Source organism: Somniosus microcephalus, unplaced genomic scaffold (genome assembly GCF_052327205.1).
Source record: "Somniosus microcephalus isolate GS21.2 unplaced genomic scaffold, FLI_Smic_1.0 unresolved_chr1, whole genome shotgun sequence".
Classification (NCBI taxonomy): Eukaryota; Metazoa; Chordata; class Chondrichthyes; order Squaliformes; family Somniosidae; genus Somniosus; species Somniosus microcephalus.
The window spans coordinates 172,832,484-172,856,144 of NW_028225179.1; the positions used below are offsets into that span (position 1 = coordinate 172,832,484).

The 23,661-nt window shown below is 48.3% G+C and overlaps 1 protein-coding gene across 1 annotated transcript in view; it reads left to right on the forward strand.

The window, feature by feature from the left end:
• Positions 1–22,402, forward strand: part of LOC147096575 (uncharacterized) — a 31,425-nt gene extending 9,023 nt beyond the window's left edge. Inside the window, exon 2 of the mRNA XM_085975379.1 lies at positions 20,190–22,402. Within this exon, the coding sequence (XP_085831505.1) occupies positions 20,299–21,510 (1,212 nt within the window). The 5' untranslated portion in view covers positions 20,190–20,298 and the 3' untranslated portion in view covers positions 21,511–22,402. The remainder of the gene's footprint in view (positions 1–20,189) is intronic.
• The last annotated feature ends 1,259 nt before the right edge of the window (positions 22,403–23,661 follow it).

Below are 23,661 nucleotides of genomic sequence, written 5' to 3' on the forward strand. Positions count from 1 at the left end.
AATATTGAGCTGCCAGTCCTGACCCTCCCTCAACCATGTCTCCGTGATAGCAACAATATCGTACTCCCATGTGTTCAACAACTTCAGTTCATCCACCTTATTTGCAAGACTCCTTGCATTAAAATAAATGCCTTCCAGCCCTGCCATATTCTCTTTTGCCTTCACATATTTGCTCTGCCTTCCCAGCTGACTTGTTTTTCCCTCTGTATTTGGCTGTAAATCACCCCCTACTATAGCTCCACTCTGTACCCCATCCCCCTGCCAAGTTAGTTTAAACCCTTATTCCTTATTTCCACCCAAACCGTTTCACTATCCTGATCCTTTGATCCAATATAATTTCTCACTATTGCAGTGATTCCATCCTTTATTAACACAGCCACCCCACCCCCTTTTCTTTCCCTTCTGTCCTTCCTAATAGTCAAATACCCCTGGATGTTTAGTTCCCAGTCATGGTCACCCTGCAGCCATGTCTCCGTAATGGCCACCAGATCATACCCATGTGTAGTTATTTGTACCGTCAACTCGTCTATTTTGTTGCGAATGCTGCGTGCATTCAGATAAAGAACCTTTAACTATGTTTTGTGACAATTTATTCCTGCTTTTACCCCCTTTACTACTTTACCTTTATCTTTATATATTCTGTCCCTTCCTGACACGCTCTGGTTTTTAATTACCCCTTGCTCTATTGCCTTCTCCGCTGACATTTTTATTTTTTGCTCTCTTGAACCCTCCCCCCAACTAATTAGTTTAAAGCCCTCCCTACAGCCCTAGTTATTCGATTCGCCAGGATTCTAGTCCCAGCACTGGCCAAGTGAAGTCCGTCCCAACGGAACAGCTCTCTCCTGTCCCAGTACTGGTGCCAGTGTCCCAGGAAGCAAAACCCATTTCTCCCACACCAGTCTTTGAGCCACGCATTTAACTCTCTGATTTTATTTACCCTAGCCAAATTTGCTCGTGACGGCAGGTACAGCACGGGTTAGATACAGAGTAAAGCTCCCTCTACATTGTCCCATCAAACACTCCCAGGGCAGGTACAGCACGGGTTAGATACAGAGTAAAGCTCCCTCTACACTGTCCCATCAAACATGCCCAGGGCAGGTACAGCACGGGTTAGATACAGAGTAAAGCTCCCTCTACACTGTCCCATCAAACACTCCCAGGGCAGGTACAGCACAGGTTAGATACAGAGTAAAGCTCCCTCTACACTGTCCCATCAAATATTCCCAGGGTATGTGCAGCACGGGTTAGATACAGAGTAAAGCTCCCTCTACACTGTCCCATCAAACACTCCCAGGGCAGGTACAGCATGGGTTAGATACAGAGTAAAGCTCCCTCTACACTGTACCATCAAACACTCCCGGCGCAGGTACAGCACGGGTTAGATACATAGAAACATAGAAACATAGAAGATAGGAGCAGGAGTAGGCCATTCGGCCCTTCGAGCCTGCTCCGCCATTCAATGAGATCATGGCTGATCATCCAAATTCAGTTCCTTGTCCCTGCCTTCTCCCCATATCCCTTGATCCCTTTAGCCTTAAGAAATATATCCAACTCTTTCTTGAATATATTTAATAAACTGGCCTCCACCGCCCTCTGTGGCAGAGAACTCCACAGGTTCACCACTCTCTGGGTGAAGAAATTCCTCCTCATTTCAGTCCTAAATGGCTTACCCCTTATCCTTAGACTATGACCCCTGGTTCTAGACTCCCCGGCCATCATAAACATCCTTCCTGCATCTGGTCTGTCCAGGCCTGACAGAATTTTATAGGTTTCGATGAGATCCCGTCTCAATCTTCTAAACTCCAGTGAGTATAAGCCCAATCGACACAATCTCTCCTCATACGTCATTCCTGCCATCCCAGGTATCAGCCTGGTGAATCTTCGCTGCACTCCTTCCATGGCAAGAACGTCCTTCCTCAGGTAAGGCGACCAAAACTGCACACAATACTCAAGGTGCGGTCTCACCAAGGCCCTGTACAACTGTAGCAAGACATCCTTGTTCCTGTACTCGAACCCTCTTGCTACGAAGGCCAACATACCATTTGCCTTCTTAACCGCCTGCTGCACCTGCATGCTTACCTTCAGCGACTGGTGCACAAGAACACCCAGGTCTCTTTGCACTTCCCCTTCTCCCAATCTATTGCAATTCAAATAATAATCTGCCTTCCTGTTTTTGCCACCAAAGTGGATAACCTCACATTTATCCACATTATAGTGCATTTACCATGTTTCTGCCCAATCACCCAAGCTGTCCAAATCGTACTGGAGTTTCACGACATCCTCCTCAAAGCTTACCCTCCCACCCAGCTTTGTGTCGTCTGCAAATCTGGAGATATTACATCCAATTCCCTCGTCCAGATCATTAATATATATTGTGAACAGCTGCGGTCCTAGGACCGATCTATGCGGTACCCCATTAGTCACTGCCTGCCACTCGGAAAACGACCCGTTTATTCCAACTCTTTGCTTTCTGTCCGCCAACCAGTTCTCTATCCAAGTCAATACCTTGCCCCCAATCCCATGTGCCTTAATTTTGCACGCTAATCTCTTTTGTGGGACCTTATCGAAAGCCTTCTGAAAGTCCAAATACACCACATCCACTGGTTCTCCCTTATCTATTTTACCAGTTACATCCTCAAAAAATTCCAGTAGATTAGTCATGCATGATTTACCTTTTGTAAATCCATGTTGACTTTGTCCGATCCTGTCACTGCTTTCCAAGTGCTCTGCTATTACATCTTTTATAATAGACTCGAGCATTTTCTCCACTACCAATGTCAGGCTTACCGGTCTATAATTCCCCGCTTTTTCTCTACCACCTTTTTTGAATAGAGGGGTAACATTAGCTACCCTCCAATCCATGGGTACTGTTCCAGAGTCTATCAAGTTCTGGAAGATGACCAGCAATGCATCGACTATTTCTAGGGCCACTTCCTTAAGTACCCTGGGATGTAGATTATCAGGCCCTGGGGATTTATCGGCCTTCAGTCCCATCAATTTTCCTAACACCATTTCCCTACAAATACTGATTTCTTTCAGTTCCACCCTTTCATCAGACCCGATGTTCCCCGGCATCTCTGGGAGGTTATTTGTGTCCTCCTTTGTGAAGACAGAACCAAAGTATGAATTTAGTTGGTCTGCCATTTCTTTGTTTCCCATTATAAATTCCCCTGATTCTGACTGCAGGGGACCTACGCTTGACTTCACCAATCTTTTTCTCTTCACATATCTATAAAAGCTTTTACAGTCAGTTTTTATGTTCCCAGCTAGCTTACTCTCATATTCTATTTTCCCTTTCTTAATTAATCCCTTTGTCCTCCTTTGTTGAATCCTAAACTGCTCCCAATCCTCAGGATTATTGTTTTTTCTGGCCAATTTATATGTCTTCTCCTTGGATCTTATGCTATCCCTAATTTCCCTTGTTAGCCACGGTTGAGTCACCTTTTTTGTTTTATTTTTACGCCAAACTGGGATGAACAAATTCTGTAGCTCATTCATTCGGTCTTTGAATGTTTGCCATTGCCTATCCACCGTCAACCCTTTGACTGCCATTCCCCAATCAATCCTACCCAACTCGCTCCTCAGACCATCGTAGTTTCCTTTATTTAAATTGAGGACCCTAGCCTCTGAGTCAACTGCTTCATTCTCCATCTTAATGAAGAATTCGATCATATTATGATCGCTCCGACCCAAGGGGCCTCGTACAATAAGATTGCTAATTAATCCTTTCTCGTTACATAATACCCAGTCTAAGATGGCCTGATCTCTGGTTGGTTCCTCGACATATTGGTCCAGGAAACCATCCCATAAACACTCCAGGAATTCCTCCTCCACATTATTGTTACTAATTTGGTTGGCCCAATCTATATGTAGATTAAAGTCAGCCATGATGACTGCTGTGCCCTTATTGCACGCTTCTTTAATTTCCCTTTTCATGCCATCCCCAATCTCCGCCTTACTGTTGGGAGGTCTATATACCACTCCCACTAATGTTTTTTTCCCCTTAGTATTTCTCAATTCTACCCACACAGGTTCCACCTCACCAGAGCTAATATCCTTCATTACAATTGTATGAATCCCTTCTTTAACCAGTACTGCTACCCCACCTCCCTTTCCTTTTTGCCTATCTTTCCTGAATATCGAATACCCCTGGATGTTGAGTTCCCAGTCTTGGCCATCCTTGAGCCACGTTTCCGTAATCCCAACCAAATCATATTCGTTTATCTCTATTTGCGCAGCCAATTCATCCACCTTATTACAAATGCTCCTTGTATTCAGACACAAAGCCTTCAGGCTTGTTTTTTTAACGCTCTTAGACCTATTAGAATTATTTACTGTGGCCACGTTTGATTTAAACCATTGACTTCTCTGACTGCCACTTTTGTTTTTCTCCTTCCTATCTTTTGCTTTTATCCCTGCTTCCCTTTCCTCTGTCTCCCTGCTCAGGTTCCCAACCCCCTGCCATTTTAGTTTAAACCCCCCCGAACAGTGCAAGCAAACCTCCCCGCAAGGATATTTGTCCCGCTCTGGTTCAGGTGCAACCCGTCCGACTTGTACAAGTCCCACCTCCCCCAGAAGCAGGCCCAGTGATCCAGGAAACTAAAGCCCTCCCTCCTGCACCAACTCTTTAGCCACGCATTCATCTGCTCTATCCTCCTATTCCTATACTCACTAGCACGTGGCACCGGGAGTAATCCAGAGATTACAACCTTTGAGGTCCTGCTCTTTAATCTGCTACCTAGCTCCCTAAATTCTTGCTGCAGGACCTCATCCCTCTTCCTACCCATGTCATTGGTCCCAATGTGAACCACGACCTCTGACTGTTCACCCTCCCTCTTCAGAATGCCCTGCAGCCGTTCAGTGACATCCTTGACCCTGGCACCAGGGAGGCAACAAACCATCCTGGAGTCACGTCTACGGCCACAGAAACGCCTATCTGTTCCCCTTATGATAGAATCCCCTACCACTATTGCTCTCCCACTCTTTTTCCTCCCTTCCTGAGCAGCAGAAGCACCCCTGGTGCCAGGAAGTTGGCTGCTGCTGCCTTCCTCTGGTAAGTCATCCCCCTCAACAGTATCCAAATCGGTATACCTGTTTGAGAGGGGGATGGCCACAGAGTAATGCTCCCTCTACACTGTCCCATCAAACACTCCCAGGGCAGGTACAGCACGGGTTAGATACAGAGTAAAGCTCCCTCTACACTGTCCCATCAAACACCCCCAGGGCAGGTACAGCACGGGTTAGATACAGAGTGTCAGCCGTGGCTCAGGTGGTAGCACTCTCTCCTCTGAGTCAGAAGGTTGTGGGTTGAAGTCCCACTCCAGAGACTGGAGTCTAAAACTCTGTGCTGCCCCTCCAGTGCAGTGCTGAGGGAGTAAAGCCCAGTGCAGAGTAAAGTTCCCTCTGCACTACTCCACTAACAGGCCTGAGCCCCAAACTCAGAAGAGCGCCCTCTGCTGCATTCCACTTGTCTCAGCAGCGGGAGAAGCAGGCGGCGGAGGTCCCGCCCCTCGGCCACCCCGATTGGTTGGAGGACCCGCCGCCACCTCAGTCGTCCGAGCTCCACCCGCTCTCTCCCTATTGGTCGGAGCTCCCGTCAGTCACCGCCGTGGAGTTGATGACGTGGCCCAGTCCGGCTCCCTGCAGAAGACAAGGGGCTGCGGCCGCTCAATCCGCTCCGCTCGGTGCCATGAGGGCGCTGGCACGGTGCGGTTTGTATTTTCTTTTTATTTATCTCCCCGCCCGCGCTTCTCTCCGCTATATATACAAAACCCTGATAAAACTCACTTTCCGCCAGTGATCCGGACTCTCGCGGTTGCTCGGGTCGACCCAGAATGCGAGGCCCTGCGCAGGCGCGGTAGCGGCTCATCCTCGGGAGCGGGGCCCGGTGGTGCATGCGGAGTAGGGGGAGGGGGCAGGGCCTGTTCAGAGCCCACACTCACCTTGGAGCGGCGCATGCGGAGTAGGGGGAGGGGGCGGGGCCTGTTCAGAGCCCGCGCTCACCTTGGAGCGGCGCGTGCGGAGTAGGGGGAGGGGGCGGGGCCTGTTCAGAGCCCACGCTCACCTTGTGGCGGAGTAGGGGGAGGGGGCGAGGCCTGTTCAGGGCCCGCGCTCACCTTGGGGCGGCGCATGCGGAGTAGGGGGAGGAGGCGGGGCCTGTTCAGAGCCCGCGCTCACCTTGTGGCGGCGCGTGCGGAGTAGGGGGAGGGGGCGAGGCCTGTTCAGGGCCCGCGCTCACCTTGGAGCGGCGCATGTGGAGTAGGGCGAGGGGCGGGGCCTGTTCAGAGCCCGCGCTCACCTTGGAGCGGTGCATGTGGAGTAGGGCGAGGGGCGGGGCCTGTTCAGAGCCCGCGCTCACCTTGGAGTGGTGCATGTGGAGTAGGGCGAGGGGCGGGGCCTGTTCAGAGCCCGCGCTCACCTTGGAGCGGCGCATGCGGAGTAGGGGGAGGGGCGGGGCCGGGGCCTTTTCGGACCCTGCGTTCCCCTTGGAGAGGCACATGCGGAGAAGGGGGCCGGGCCTGTTCAGAGCCCGCGCTGCCCTTGGAGCGGTGCATGCGGAGTAGGGGGAGGGGGAGGGGCGGGGCCTGTTCAGAGCTCACCTACAACAATGTGAACAACAACAACTTGTATTTCTATGCTGGAAAAACTCAGCAGGCCAGGCAACATCCGTTAACGTGAACATTGATTCAGACCACTGCTTTATTATTGATATATATTAATGACCTGGACTTGGGGATCCAGGGCATAATTTCAAAATTTGCAGATGACACGAAACTCTTAAATGTAGCAAACAATGAGGATAGTAAGAGACTTAAGGAGGAAGTAGCCAGACTGGTGAAATGGGCAGAAACGTGGCAGATTAAATTTAATGTAGAGAAGTGTGAAGTGATTCACTTTGGCAGGAAGAATGAGGAGAGGCAATATAAACTAAATGGTCCAGTTTTAAAGAGGGTGCAGGAACAGAGAGGCCTCGGGGGGTATGTACACAAATCTTAGAAGGTGGCAGGACAAGTTGAGAAGGCTGTTAAAAAGCAAACAGGATCCTTGACTTTATTAATAGAGGAATAGAGTACAAAAGCAAGCAAGTTATGCTAAGCCTTTATAGAACACTGGCTAGGCTTCCGCTGGGCACCACACTTTAGGAAGGATGTCAAGGCCTTAGAGAGGGTGCAGAAGAAATTGACGAGAATGGGACCAGGGATGAGGGACTTGAGTTACGTGGAGAGACGGGAGAAGCTGGGGTTCTTCTCCTTGGAGCAGAGAAGATTAAGAGGAGATTTGATAGAGTTGCTCAAAATCATACAAAGCCCTGGTTGGACCCTAGAGAGTGATAGAGTCATAGAGGCATAGAAGGAGGCCATTCGGCCCATCGAGTCCATGCCGGCTCTCTGTAGAGCAATCCAGTCAGTCCCATTCCCCCGCTCTATCCCCGTAGCCCTGCAAGTTTATTTCCCTCAAGTGCCTATCCAGTCTCCCCTTGAAAACATTGAGTGTCTCCACTTCCACCACTTCCGTCGGCAGCGAGTTCCAGGTCCTCACCACTCGCTGCATAAACAAGTTTTTACTCACGTCCAACCTGTATCTCTTGCCCAAAACCTTAAATCTGTGTCCCCTAGTCCTTGTACCATCAACTAGTGGGAACAGCCTTTCCCCATCTAGCCTATCCAAACCCCTCATAATCTTTTACACCTCGATCAAATCACCCCGCAACCTCCTTTGCTCCAATGAAAACAAATCCAGCTTCTCCAAACTGTCCTTGTAGCTAAGATCCCCCATCCCCGGAACCTTTCTGGTAAATCTCCTCTGCACCCTCTCAAGGGCCTTCACATCCTTCCTAAAGTGTGGTGACCAGAACTGGACGCAATACTCCAGTTGTGGCCTAACCAGCGCTTTATAAAGGTTCAGCATAACTTCTCTACTTTTGTACTCAATACCTCTATTTATGAAGCCCAAGATCCCACATGCTTTGTTAACCACTCTCTCACTATGTCCCGCCACCTTCAGGGACCTACGCACATTAACTCCCAGGAACTCCCTGGAGCACTGTGTACAGTTCTGGGCACCGCACCTCAGAAAGGATATACTGGCCTTAGAAGGAGTGCAGCACAGGTTCACCAGAATGTTACCCGGGCTCCAAGGGTTAGATTATGAGGGAGAGATTACATAAACTAGGCTTGTATTCCCTGGAATCTAGAAGGTTAAGGAGTGAGTGAGGATTTTAGGATTTTGAAAGGTAGAGTAGATAGAGAGAAACTTTTTCTGCCGGTGGGGGAGTCGAGGACAAGGGGACATCACCTTAAAATCAGAGCCAGGCCATTCAGGAGAGAAGTTGGGAAACACTTCTTCACACAAAGGGTGGTAGAAGTGTGGAACCTTCTCCCACAGGAAGCAGTCGATGCCAGCTCAATTAATCATTTTAAATCCCAGAGCGATAGATTTTTGCTAGACAAGGGAGCAAAGGGATATGGAGCCAAGGCAGGTGGGTGGAGTTAAGACACAGATCGGCCATGATCTCATTGAATGGTGGAACAGGCTGGAGGGGCTGAATGGCCTCCTCCTGTTCCCATGCTCCTATTTACTCTATCAAAAACCTTCATGTTTTGAACACCTCTATTAAATCTCCGCTGCACCTTCTCTGCTCCAAGGAGAACAATCCCAGCTTCTCCAGTCTCTCCACATAACTGAAATCCTCTGTGTATTTGTCGTGGGGCAGCCGGCTATAGCAAACAGCTTTCTTAAGAACATCAGAAATAGGAGCAGGAGTCGGCCATTCGGCCCTTCGAGCCTGCTCCACCATTCAATAAGATCATGGCTGATCTTCTACCTCATCTCCACCTTCCCACCCAATCCCCATATCCCTCGATTCCCCATGAGTCCAAAAATCTATGTCTCAGCCTTGATTATACTCAATGACTGAGTCTCCACAGCCCTCTGGGGCAGAGAATTCCAAAGATTCACCACCCTCTGGGTGAAGAAATTTCTCCTCATCTCAGTCCTAAATGGCCGACCCCTTATTCTGAGACTGTGACCCCTGGTTCTAGACTCCCCAGCCAGGGGGAAACAGTCTCCCAGCATCTACCCTGTCAAGCCCTGTAAGAATTTTAGATGTTTCAATGACATCACCTCTCATTCTTCACAATTCTTGGGAATATCGGCCTAGTCTCCTCAATCTCTCCTCACAGGACAATCCCCCCATCCCAGGAATCAGTCTGGTGAACCTTTGTTGCACTCCCTCTAAGGCAAGTATATCCTTCCTTAGGTAAGGAGACCAAAACTGTCCACAATACTCCAGGTGTGGTCTCACCAAGGCCCTATATAACTGCAGTAAGACTTCTTCACTCTTATACTCCAATCCTCTTGTAATAAAGACAAACATATCATTTGCTTTCCTAATTGCTTGCTGCACCTACGTGTTAACTTTCAGTGCCTCGTGTACAGGGACACCCAGGTCCCTCTGAACAACAACATTTCCCAATCTCTCACCATTTAAAAAATACTCTGCTTTTCTATTTTTCCTACCAAAGAGGGTTGGAGTATAAAAGCAGGGAAGTCCAGCTACAACTGTACAGGGTATTGGTGAGACCACACCTGGAGTACTGCGTACAGTTTTGGTCTCCGTATTTAAGGAAGGATATATTCGCATTGGAGGCAGTTCAGGGACGATTCACTAGATTAATTCCTGAGATGAGGGGATTGACTTATGAGGAAAGGTTGAGCAAGCTGGGCCGATACTCACTGGAATTTAGAAGAATGAGAGGTGATCTTTTTGAAACATATAAGATACTGAGGGGGCTCGACAAGGTAGATTCAGAGAGGATGTTTCCCCTCGTGGGGAAATCTAAAACTCGGGTGCACAGTTTCAGAATAAAGGGTCGCCCTTTTAGAACTGAGATGAGGAGGAATTTCTTCTCTGAGGGTCGTAAATCTGTGGGATTCTCTGCCCCAGAGAGCCGTGGAGGCTGGGTCATTAAATACATTTAAGGTGGAGAGAGACAGATTTTGGCAAGATAAGGGAGTGAAGGGTTATGGGGAGCGGGCAGGGAAGTGGCTTTGAGCCCAAGATCAGCCATGATCTTATTGAATGGCGGAGCAGGCTCGAGAGGCCAAGTGGCCGATTCCTGCTCCTAGTTCTTATGTTCAAAGCGGATCACTTCACACTTCTCCACATTCATAGAGTCATAGTCATAGAGTTATACAGCACAGAAAGAGGCCCTTCGGCCCATCGTGTCCGCGCCGCCCATCCATCAAGCCCTGTCCAATCTAATCCCATTTTCCAGCATTTGGTCCATAGCCTTGTATGCAATGGCATTTCAAGTGCTCATCCAAATGCTTCTTGAATGTTGTGAGGGTTCCTGCCTCTACCACCCCTTCAGGCAGTGAGTTCCAGACTCCAACCACCCTCTGGGTGAAAAAGTTCCTCCTCAAATCCCCTCTAAACCTCCTGCCCCTTACCCTGAACCTATGCCCCCTTGTTATTGACCCCCCTACTAAGGGGAAAAGTTCCTCTTTATCTACCCTATCTATGCCCCTCATCATTTTGTACACCTCAATCAGGTCCCCCCTCAGCCTTCTTTGCTCCAAGGAAAACAACCCCAGCCTGTTTAGTCTTTCTTCATAGCTGAGGCGCTCCATCCCAGGTAACATCCTGGTGAATCTTCTCTGCACCCTCTCCAAAGCAATCACATCCTATAGTGAGGCGACCAGAACTGCACACAGTACTCCAGCTGTGGCCTTACCAGCGTTTTGTACAGCTCCATCATAACCTCCCTGCTCTTATATTCTATGCCTCGGCTAATGAAGGCAAGTATCCCATATGCCTTTTTAATCATCTTATCTACCTGTTCCGCTGCCTTCAGGGATCTATGTACATGTACACCAAGGTCCCTCTGACCCTCTGTACTTCCTAGGGTCCTACCACTCATTGTGTATTCCCTTGCCTTATTTGTCCGTCCAAAATGCATCACCTCGCACTTTTCAGGGTTAAATTCCATTTGCCACTTTTCCGCCCATCTGACCAACCCGTTTATATCGTCCTGTAGCCTGAGGCTTTCCTCCTCGCAATTTACCACCCCACCAATTTTCGTGTCATCTGCGAACTTACTGATCATACCTTTTACATTCTCATCCAAATCATTTATGTAGATCACAAACAGCAAGGGACCCAGCACCGATCCCTGAGGTACCCCACTGGACACAGGCTTCCAGTCACAAAAGCAACCTTCGACCATCACCCTCTGCCTCCTGCCACTCAGCCAGTTTAGGATCCAACGTGCCAAGGCACCCTGGATCCCATGGGCTCTTTCCTTCTTGACCAGCCTCCTATGCGGGACTTTGTCAAAAGCTTTACTGAAGTCCATGTATACCACATCCACAGCATTTCCCTCATCCACACACCTAGTCACCCCCTCGAAAAATTAAATCAGATTGGTCAGACATGATTTACCCTTGACAAAACCATGCTGACTATCCCCGATTAATCCTTGCCTCTCCAAGTGGAGACTAATTTTGTCCCTCAGAATTTTTTCCAATAATTTCCCTACCACAGATGTTAGGCTCACTGGCCTGTAATTCCCTGGTTAGCTGTTCTCCAGTCCTCTGGTACATCCCCTGTGGCCAGAGAGGTTCTGAAAATTTGTGTCAGAGCCCCTGCAATCTCCTCCTTTGCCTCACACAGCAGCCTGGGATACATCTCGTCCGGGCCTGGGGATTTAAACACTTTTTGGCCTGCTAAAACCGCTAGTACCTCCTCCCTCTCGATGCTAATATGTTCAAGTATATCACAGTCCCCTTGCCCGATTTCTATGTCTACATCGTCTTTCTCCATAGTGAACACAGATGCAAAAAATTCATTTAAAACCCCGCCTACATCATCTGGCTCTACACACAGATTGCCACTTTGGTCCCTAATGGGCCCTACCCTTTCCCTGGTTATCCTCTTGCCCTTAATATACTTATAAAACATCTTAGGATTTTCCTTTATTTTGCTCGCCAGTGTTATTTCATGGCCCCTCCTCGCTCTCCTAATTTATTTTTTAAGTATGCCCCTGCACTTTTTATACTCCTCTAGGGCTTCCTCCGTCTTTAGTCTTTTGTAACTGCCAAAAGCCCCCCTTTTTTTCCTAATGCATTTTTGTATATCCCTTGTCATCCAAGGTTCCCTTTGCTTGTTGGTCCCCCCCTTGACCTTTACAGGAACATGTTGGTGTTGTACTCTCTCTATTTCCCTTCTGAAAGTCTCCCACTGCTTTGATGTGGATTTTCCTATAAGTAGCTGCTCCCAGTCCACTTTGGCCAGATCCTGCCTTATCATATTAAAATCGGCCTTCCCCCAATTTAGAACCCTTATTTCCGGGCCGTCTTTGTCTTTTTCCATGACCACCTTAAATCTCACCGAATTATGGTCACTATCGCCAAAATGCTCTCCTACTGACACTTCCACCACCTGCCCGGCTACATTCCCTAGAATTAGGTCCAGTACCGCCCCCTCTCTTGTAGGACTTTCTACATGTTGGCTCAAAAAGCTCTCCTGGATGCACTTTAAGAATTCTGCACCCTCTAAGCCTTTCACACTCTGACTATCCCAATTAATATTGGGGAAGTTGAAATCCCCCACTATTATTACCCTATTATTTTCGCACTTCTCTGAGATTTGCCTACATATCTGTTCCTCTATCTCCCCCTGACTGTTTGGGGGCCTATAGTACACTCCCAGCAAAGTGCTTGCCCCCTTTTTGTTTTTAAGTTCTACCCATATGGCCTCATTAGAGGAACCCGCTAATATATCATCCCTCCTTACAGCAGTAATTGACTCCTTAATTAATATTGCAACACCCCCTCCCCTTTTACACCCCCCTCTGTCTCGCCTGAAGATTCTATACCCCGGAATATTGAGCTGCCAGTCCTGACCCTCCCTCAACCATGTCTCCGTGATAGCAACAATATCGTACTCCCATGTGTTCAACAACAACTTCAGTTCATCCGCCTTATTTGCAAGACTCCTTGCATTAAAATAAATGCCTTCCAGCTTTGCCATATTCCCTTTTGCCTTCACATATTTGCTCTGCCTTCCCAGCTGACTTGTTTTTTCCTCCGTATTTGGCTGTAAATCACCCCCTACTATAGCTCCACATTATATTCCATCTGCCAGGTTCTTGCCCATTCACTTAACCTGTCTGTATCCCTTTGCAGCCTCTTTGTGTCCTCCTCACAACTTATTTTCCCACCTAGCTTTGTATCGTCAGCAAACTTGGATACATTGCACTCGGTCCCCTCATCTAAGTCATTGATGGAGATTGTGAATAGCTGTGGCCCCAGCATTGATCCTTGCGGGACCCCACTAGTTACAGCCTGCCAGCCTGAAAATGAGCCGTTTATTCCTACTCTCTGTTTTCTGACCGTTAACCAATCCTCAATCCATGCTAATATTACCCCCAATCCTACGAGCCCTAAGTTAGTGTGACAGCACCCTGGGAGGAAAGGGCACCTGCTCCTGATTGCCACCCACTTAACTTGACAAGGTCAGACTGTCTACACCACAACTCCAGATATCCACAGCCATGCTTCAGCTGTCCAGAGCCTTGCTCAGGCCCCATCCGGAGGACTGCCTTCAGTTTTAGGCACCGCACCTCAGAAAGGGACACACTGGCCTCGGAGGGGGTGCCGGGCAGATTCACCAGGAGGACACCGGGGCTGAGAAGGTCTCATTATGGGGACGGAACCATCGAATGAAACAGCAGAGAAGGAGGCCATTCGGCCCACCGTGCCTGTGCCGGCTCTTTGAACGAGCTCTCCAATTAGTCCCACTCCCCCCTGCTCTTTCCCCCTCACCCTGTAAATGTTTCCCCTTCAAGTATTTACCCACTTCTTTTTTGAAAGTAACTATTGAATCTGCTTCCACCGCCCTTTCAGGCAGCGCATTCCAGATCACAACTGGCTGTGTTTAAAATCTGTTTCCTCGTGTCGCCTCTGGTTCTTTTGCCTGAAATCTGTGTCCTCTGGTTACCGACCCTTCTGCCACTGGAAACAGTTTCTCCTTATTTACTCCATTCAAACCCTTCATGGTTTTTTTTTATTCATTGATGGGATGTGGGCGTCGCTGGCTGGCTGGGCCTGCATTTAGTGCCCATCCCTAATTGCCCTTGAGAAGATGGTGGTGAGCCGCCTTCTTGAACCGCTGCAGTCCATATGGTGTAGGTACAACCACAATGCTGTTAGGAAGGGAGTTCCAGGATTTTGGCCCAGCGACAGTGAAGGAACGGCGATACAGGTCCAAGTCAGGATGGTGTGTGGCTTGGAGGGGAACTTGTAGGTGGTGATGTTCCCATGCGTCTGCTGCCCTTGTCCTTCTAAGTGGTAGAGGTCGCGGGTTTGGAAGGTGCTGTTGAAGGAGCTTTGGCGAGTTGCTGCAGTGCATCTTGTAGATGGTACACACTGCAGCCACAGTGCGCCGGTGGTGGAGGGAGTGAATGTTTAAGGTGGTGGATGGGGTGCCAATCAAGCGGGCTGCTTTATCCTGAATGGTGTCGAGCTTCTTGAGTGTTGTTGGAGCTGCACTCATCCAGGCAAGTGGAGAGTATTCCATCACACTCCTGACTTGTGCCTTGTAGATGGTGGAAAGGCTTTGGGGAGTCAGGAGGTGAGACACTCGCCGCAGAATTCCCAGCCTCTGGCCTGCTCTTGTAGCCACAGTATTTATATGGTTGGTCCAGTTCAGTTTCTGATCAATGGTGACCCCCAGGATGTTGATGGTGGGGGATTCAGCGATGGTAATGCCATTGAATGTCAAGGGGAGATGGTTAGAGTCTCGCTTGTTGGAGATGGTCATTCCCTGGCACTTGTGTGGTGCGAATGTTACTTGCCACTTGTCAGCCCAAGTCTGAATGTTGTCCAGGTCTTGCTGCATATGGACACGGACTGCGTCAGTATCTGACGAGTCTCAAATGGTGCTGAACAGTGTGCAATCATCAGCAAACATCCCCACTTCTGACCTTATGATGGAGGGAAGGTCATTGATGCAACAGCTGAAGAGGGTTGGGCCTAGGACACTGCCCTGAGGAACTCCTGCAGTGATGTCATGTGATTGAGATGAATAACCTCCAACAACCACAGCCAACTTCCCCTCTATCAGATCTCCCATTAACCTTAGCCGGACAGGTGGAAGGGGTATCAGTGGGAGAGCATTGTGGGGGTAGTGATCATAATTCAGTTAGATTTAGGGTAGTTCTGGAAAAGGACACAGATAGACCAGGTATAAAAGTTCTCAATTGGGGAAACGCCAATTTTACTGAGCTGAGATGTGATTTAGCCAAAGTGGACTGGAAGCAGCTACTTGAAGGTAAATCCGTGTCGGAGCAGTGGGAGGAGCTAGTGAGGGCTCAGCGAAAGGATGTTCCCTTAAAGAAAAAGGGTGGGACCAACAAGTCTAGAGCCCCCTAGATGTCAAGGGGCACACAGGGTAGGATAAAGATCAAAAGGGAGGCTTCTGACAGTCCCTGAGGGCTCAATCCCACAGAATCCCCAGAGGAGTGGAGAAAGGGCAGGGGGGAAATTACAAAGGAAATTAGGAAAGAGAAAGCATGAAAAAATATCGGCAGGTAAGATCAAGGAAAACCCAAAGATGTTTTATAAATACATTCAGAGCAAGAGGATAACTAAAGAAAGAGTAGGGCCTATTAGAGACCATGAAGGTAATCTATGTGTGGAGGCGGAAGACATGGGTATGGTCCGAAATGAACACTTTGTGTCTGTTTTCACAAAAGAGAGGGATGATGCAGACATCGCAATCAGGGAGGAGGCGTGTGAAATATTAGGTGAAATAATCATAGTGAAAGAGGAAGTATTGTTTAGCATCTTTGAAAGTGGATAAATCCCCAGGCCCGGATGAAATGTATCCCAGGCTGTTAAGAGAAGCAAGAGAGGAAATAGCAGAGGCTCTGGCCATCATTTTCCAATCCTCTCTGGCTACAGGTGTGGTGCTGGAGGACTGCTAACGTGGTACCACTGTTTAAAAAGGGAGAAAGGGACAGACGGATCCCAATCGACCCAATCTTTCCTCATACGTCATTCCTGGAATTCCTGGTACTTAAGGAAGTGGCCCTAGAAATAGTAGATGCATTGCTAGTCATCTTCCAAAATTCAATAGACTCCGGAACAGCACCCATGGATTGGAGGGTAGTTAATGTTACCCCACTATTCAAAAAAGGTGGTAGAGAGAAAACGGGGAAGTACAGCCTGACATCGGTAGTGAGGAAAATGCTCAAGTCCGTTATAAAAGATGTAACAGCAGAGCACTTGGAAAACAGTGACAGGATCAGACAAAGTCAACATGGATTTACAAAGGTAAATCGTGCTTGACTAATCTGCTGGAATTTTTTGGGGATGTAACTGGTAAAATAGATAAGGGAGAACCAGTGGATGTGGTTTAGTTGGACTTTCAAAAGGCTTTCGATAAGGTCCCGCATAAGAGATTAGCGTGTAAAGTTAAAGCACATGGGATTGGGGGTAAGGTATTGACTTGGATAGAGAACTGGTTGGCAGACAGGAAGCAAAGAGTTGGAATAAATGGCTCTTTTTCCGAGTGGCAGGCAGTGACTAGCGGGGTACCCAGGGATCAGTCCTTGGACCCCAGCTATTCACAATATATATTAATGATCCAGACAAGAGAACTAAATGTAATATCTCCAAGTTTGCAGATGACACAAAGCTGGGTGGACGTGTGTGCTGTGAGGAGGATGCCAAGAAACTCCAGTATGATTTGGACAGGTTGGGTGATTGGGCAGAAGCATGGCAGATGCAATATAACGTGGATAAATGCGAGGTTATCCACTTTGGTGTCAAAAACAGGAAGGCAGATTTTTATCTGAATGGCAATAGATTGGGAGAAGGGGAAGTGCAACGAGACCTGGGTGTCCTTGTGTACCAGTCGCTGAAGGTAAGCATGCAGGTGCAGCAGGCGGTTAAGAAGGCAAATAGTATGTTGGCCTTCGTAGCGAGAGGGTTTGAGTACAGGAACAAGGATGCCTTGCTGCAGTTGTACAGGGCCTTGGTGAGACCACATCTTGATTATTGTGTGCAGTTTTGGTCGCCTTATCTGAGGAAGGATGTTCTTGCCATGGAGGGAGTGCAGCGAAGATTCACCAGGCTGATACCTGGGATGGCAGGAATTACGTATGAGGAGAGATTGGGTCAATTGGGCTTATACTCGCTGGAGTTTAGAAGAATGAGAAGGGATCTCATTGACACTTCTAAAATTCTAAAAGGACTAGACAGACTAGATGCGGGAAGGATGTTCCCGATGGTCGGGGAGTCCAGAACCAGGGGACACAGTCTAAGGATAAGGGGTAAGCCATTTAGGACAGAGATGAGGAGGAATTTCTTCACCCAGAGAGTGGTGAACCTGTGGAATTCTCTACCACAGAAGGCAGTGGCGGCCAATTCATTAAATATATTCAAGAAGGAGTTGGATATATTTCTTAAGGCTAAAGGGACCAAGGGATATGGAGAGAAGGCAGGAACAGGGTACTGAATTTGGATGATCAGCCATGATCGCATTGAATGGCGGAGCAGGCTCGAGGGGCCAAATGGCCTACTCCTGCTCCTATCTTCTATGTTTCAAAGTTTCTAAGCTCTGGAATTCGCTCCCTAAACCTCTCCACCTCTCTTTCCTGCTTGAAGATGCTCCTTCAAACCGATTTCTCTGACCAAGCTTTTGGTGATTTGCCGAATATCTCCTTATGTGTCTCGGGGTCAGATTGTGTTTGCTAACACTCCAGTGAAGCGCCTTGGAACATTTGACTCAGTTACAGGCGCGAGATAAATTGTGATTTTTAGTTTTATTAACTGTCATTCAAGTTTCACCCCCTCAATTGTAAAGGGCAGGTAGGCACTGGGATACAGTTCCACAGTCACTGGTTGCAGTGATTGTTGGCCGCCTATTCAACCTTGGGGGCATCACAGACAAAATGAAGCCCCCTTTGCAGACTCGGCCTTTGCTGCTGGGGGTGACTGGACAGTGATCGGTAGCAGGAGCCCAGGGCACTGAGGCTAACTGCAGTCTCCCCAACTGCATCCCAGGCCGGGATCAGCTGAGCCCCCCCACAGTGTGCAGCTGGAATGTGCAACCTATCCTGGGGAGCGGGGGAAAGGGAGGTCAAGGGTCAGCACCGAATGTCAGTCAACCAAGTGGTGTTGACGTCACGGGGTCCCAGCGCGTATCGCCCGCCCACTGCTCCCGCGATCTCGCTCCCTATTGGTCGGCGGACACGTCCATCCCGCCCGCCCGCTGCCCGTGGTCACGTGCCCCTGAGGCGCTCCATTCTGTGCCTGCGGAGCCCTCGGACTGTCGATCCTTTCATAGAAACGTCGAAAAATAGGAGCAGGAGTCGGCCATTCGGCCCTTTGAGCTTGCGCCGCCATTCAATATGATCAGGGCTGATCCTCTATCTCAATACCACATTCCCGCTCTCTCCCCATACCCCTTGATGCCTTTTGTGTCTAGAAATCTATCTATCTCCTTCTTAAATATATTCAGTGACTTGACCTCCACAGCCTTCTGTGGTAGAGAATTCCACAGGTTCCCCACCCTCTGAGTGAAGAAATTTCTCCTCATCTCAGTCCTAAATGTCCTACCCCGTATACTGAGACTGTGACCCCTCATTCTAGACCCCCCAGCCAGGGGAAACATCGTCCCTGCATCCAGTCTGTCTAGCCCTGTCAGAATTTTATACGTTTCCACGAGATCCCCTCTCATCTTTCTAAACTCTAGTGAATACAGGCCTAGTCGACCCAATCTCTCATACGACAGTCCTGCCATCCCAGGAATCAGTCTGGTGAACCTTCGCTGCACTCCCTCTATGGCAAGTATATCCTTTCTTAGGTAAAGAGACCAAAACTGCACACAGTACTCCAGGTGTGGTCTCACCAAGGCCCTGTATAACTGTAGTAAGACATCCTTGCTCCTGTACTCAAATCCTCTTGCAATGAAGGCCAACATACCATTTGCCTTCCTAACTGTTTGCTGCATCTGCATGTTTGCTTTCAGTGACTGGTGTACAAGGACACCCAGGTCCCTTTGTACATCAACATCTCCCAATCTATCACCATTTAAATAATACTCTGCCTTTCTGTTTTTCCTACTGAAATGGATAACTTCACATTTATCCACATTATACTGCATCTGCCATGTATTTGCCCACTCACTCAACTTGTCTAAATCGCCTTGAAGCCTCTTTGCATCCTCCTCACAACTCACAATCCCACCTAGTTTCATGTCATCAGTGAACTTGGAAATATTACATTTGGTTCCCTCATCCAAATCATTGATATATATTGTGAATAGCTGGGGCCCAAGCACTGCTCCCTGCGGTACCCCACTAGTCACCGCCTGCCACCCTGAAAAAGACCCATTTATTCCTACTCTCTGTTTCCTGTCTGTCAACCAATTTTCAATCCATGCCAGTATATTACCCCCAATCCCATTGCCTTAATTTTGCACACTAACCTCTTTTTATGTGGGACTTTATCAAAGGCCTTTTGAAAATCCAAATACACCACTTCCACCAGTTCTCCCTTATCTATTCTACCAGTTACATCCTCAAAAGGCTCCAGTAGGTTTGTCAAACACGATTTCCCTTTCATAAATCCATGCTGACTTTGTCTAATCCCGTTGATATTTTCACAGAAACCCCACAGTGCAGATAGAGGCCATTTCGGCCCATCGAGCCTGCACTGACACATATCCCACACGATCCCCGTAACCCCTACACCAACACATATCCCACCCTATCCCTGTAACCCCATGTATTTAATCCCCCTAACACTAAGGGTCAATTTATCATAGCCAATCAACCTAACCCGCACATCTTTGGACTGTGGGAGGAAACCGGAGCACCCGGAGAAAACCCACGCAAACACAGGGAGAATGTGCAAACGCCACACAGACAGTCGCCCGAGGCCGGATTCGAACCCGGGTCTCTGGCGCTGTGAGACAACAGTGCTAACCACTATGCCACCGTGCCCCGTTATCACATCCTTTATAATAGACTCTTTAGCATTTTCCCTACTACTGATGGAAGGCTAACCAACTTGTGCAGCAGCTAGGGCCTGAAAATCAGCTTCACTGCCCCTGGGCTGGGAAAGGGTGACATGAGGCAACATTCTCCCTCTTACCCCTTTCTATACTCCTTTTACAGGGTTTTAGAAGTCGAGCATTTGCAGACAGGAAGCTCAGACCAAACATCAAATCAGGGTCAGACAGAGTCGCTCGATTCATCAGGACCTGAGTATCATCGGCCTTTGCACATGGAAGGAGAGAGCAGCGATCGCAGCGCAGACAAACCGCACACGTGTTCTGTGTGTGGACTCGGATTCAGCCGATCGCCTGTCCTGGCGAGACACGTGCACCATCACACCGGGGAGAAACCGGGTAAAGGTGGGGATGGTGGGAATGGATTCAGTTCCCCGTCTACGTCAGGAGTTCATCCGCACAGTCACCCTGGGGACAGTCCGTTCATCTGCTCCGTGTGTAGAAAGGGATTCACTGATCCATACAACCTGCTGAAACACCAGCTTGTTCACACTGGGGAAAGAGCATTTCAATGTTCTGACTGTGGGAAGAGCTGTAAAAGCTCCGGGGACCTGAAGCAACACCAGCTTGTTCACACTGGGGCGAGAGCATTTCAATGTTCTGACTGTGGGAAGAGCTTTAAAAGCTCCGGGGACCTGAAGCAACACCAGCTTGTTCACACTGGGGAGAGACCCTTTAAATGTTCTGACTGTGGGAAGAGTTTTAAAAGCCTCGGGGCTCTGACCAGACACCAGCGAGTTCACACTGGGGAGAGGCCATTTCCCTGCTCTGTGTGTGGAAAGGGATTCACTGATTCATCTAAATTGCTGACACACCAGCAAGTTCACACTGATGAGAGGCCGTTTAAATGTTCCGACTGTGGGAAGAGCTTTAAATGCTCCAAGGATCTGAAGCAACACCAGCGAGTTCACACTGATGAGAGACCCTTTAAATGTTCTGTCTGTCAAAAGAGCTTTAAATGCACCGAGGACCTGAAGCAACACCAGCTTGTTCACACTGATGAGAGACCGTTTACATGTTCTGACTGTGGGAAGAGCTTTAAAAGATCCAATCACCTGCTGGGACACCAGCTTGTTCACACTGATGAGAGAGCATTTACATGTTCTGACTGTGGGAAGAGCTTTAAATACTCCAATCACCTGCTGAGACACCAGCTTGTTCACACTGATGAGAGACCGTTTACATGTTCTGACTGTGGGAAGAGCTTTAAACACTCCAATAACCTGCTGAGACACCAGCGAGTTCATACTGGGGAGAGGGAGTTCACCTGCTCCATGTGTGGAAAGGGATTCAGTGATTCATCTACCTTGCTGGGACACCAGCTTGTTCACACTGATGAGAGACCGTTTACATGTTCTGACTGTGGGAAGAGCTTTAAACACTCCAGTAACCTTCTGAGACACCAGCGAGTTCACACTGTTCTGTAGCGCAGGGCCCTGTAGACAGCTGGGGCGACATGAACATGGAATGGATGAATGTTTTATAAATTCCTGTACTTTTGTTTAATCTTTCAATCTGTTGTGCTGATGATTCCCTTGATTTGACGGTTCATGTTATTTTTTTCCCTTATCACAGGCAAATGCCTATTAAAAGTCAACCATGTGCCCCCTTTTTAAAGGGGCACAACCAATAAAACCTGTAACATAACAAAAAAAAGTTTAAAGGGAACTTAACAAATGAAATTTAAATTCTATTTTCGGTGGTGATGATGCACGCCAGTCCCTCCGGTACCCACCGGTCGTGGAAGGCCTCGAGCATGCCGGTGGACTGTTCATGTTATCACATAGAATAGGTCGACAAGTAAAGGCACAACATCTGGGTGTGAATCTAATAATTGTTGTATCCGTGTGTTAATGGAGACACGGAATGCAGGAGTTGGTCTAACAGGTGTTTACTGAACAAAGTCTGGAGGTGAACTAAAAGATACAAGACACTATACAGGTTTATATAGCCCGAGTGGCCACTACCGGCATTACAGTACACAGGGGCTCTTAAAGGCACATACACCACAATTCCTCCCCTTTTAGACAACCAGTACATAACATTTTAAGTAATCATTAATTAACATGTTTACAAGAACAATAATCTACACATTTGCTGCACTTAATCAATTATAAGTCAGTCTCTCTGGAGGCTTCCTGACTCGGGCCGGATAATGCCTCAGTGGTGTATTGTTTTCGGTGGTGTAGTAGGTTCTTTTGGCAAGGTCGATTCGGCTTGAATGCCAGTGTCGGGTTCATCTGGTTCCAGTATCACCGGATCGGAGGTAGATACTATGGGTATCTCTGCTTCATCATTAGGCGTATAGAGTTGTGGTGTAGGTTGTCCCTTTTCGGATGACTCTATGATCTGGTCAGCATGGCGCCTTATTATGCTTTCTCCAATGTCCACGGTATACATCAGCGGTCCTAGTCGTGTGCAAATAGTTCCAGGCTGCTGCCATTTCTCGGTACGGTAGTCCCAGGCCAAAACTTGTTGACCTATCTGGAAGGTTCTAGTTGGCCTTTCATTCATGCCTTGAAATTGCCGGTTCTCTACGTCCCTTCTGATGTTTGGCTTGATCAAATCCAGCCGGCATCTTAGTCTTCTATTGAAAAACATCATGGCGGGAGTTTGGTTTGTAACCACATGTGTTGCATTCCTGTATGCAAACAAGAACTTATCTACCTTATGCTGTAGCTTTATGTCTTCATTGCCCATGGCCTTTATGGCCTTCTTGAAGGTCTGGACAAACCTTTCAGCCAATCCATTGGTGGCGGGATGGTATGGGGCGGACGTGTAGTGCTTAACCCCATTGTTTTTTAAGAACTTCCTGAATTCTTCGGACACAAATTGCGGTCCATTATCAGAACAGATCTGTTCAGGCAGCCCATTCCTGGCAAATATGGTCCTTAATACTGTGATGGTTTTTTCCGTGGTGGTGGAGGACACCTTTATTACCTCCGGCCACTTGGAGTGTGCATCAACCGCGATTAAGAACATTGAGTCCATAAATGGACCAGCAAAGTCGATGTGTACCCTTTGCCATGGAGATGAGGGCCACTCCCATGGATGTAGAGGGGCTTGTGGTGGGGCGTTTTGAACCTTCTGGCATCCTAGACAGCCCTTGGTCATTTCTTCGATGTCTCCATCGATACCTGGCCACCACACAAACGCTCTGGCTAGGTTCTTCATTTTCACTCCACCCAGATGCCCCTCGTGAAGCTCCTTTAGCACTTTATCCTGGAGTTTGGGTGGAATCACCACTCTGGATCCACACATCAAGGTTCCTCGGCACACTGACAGCTGTTCTCTTCTTTGCGAGAATGCTGGCAACAGTGGTTCGCCATGTGCTGGCCATCCCTTCACCGTTAAATCGTAGACTCGTGAGAGAGTCGGATCATTTCTCATTTCCTTTTCAATGGTAGAATTTGTAACTGGTAGACATTCCACTATGGTTGAGTGGAACATCTCCACTCTTCTACCGTTGGCAACGGTAAATGCGATAAACCATCAGCATTTCCATGCTGTTTTGATCCTTTGTATTCTATGTCATATTGGTGTGCCCCTAGGAAAAGGGACCACCTCTGTAGCCTTTG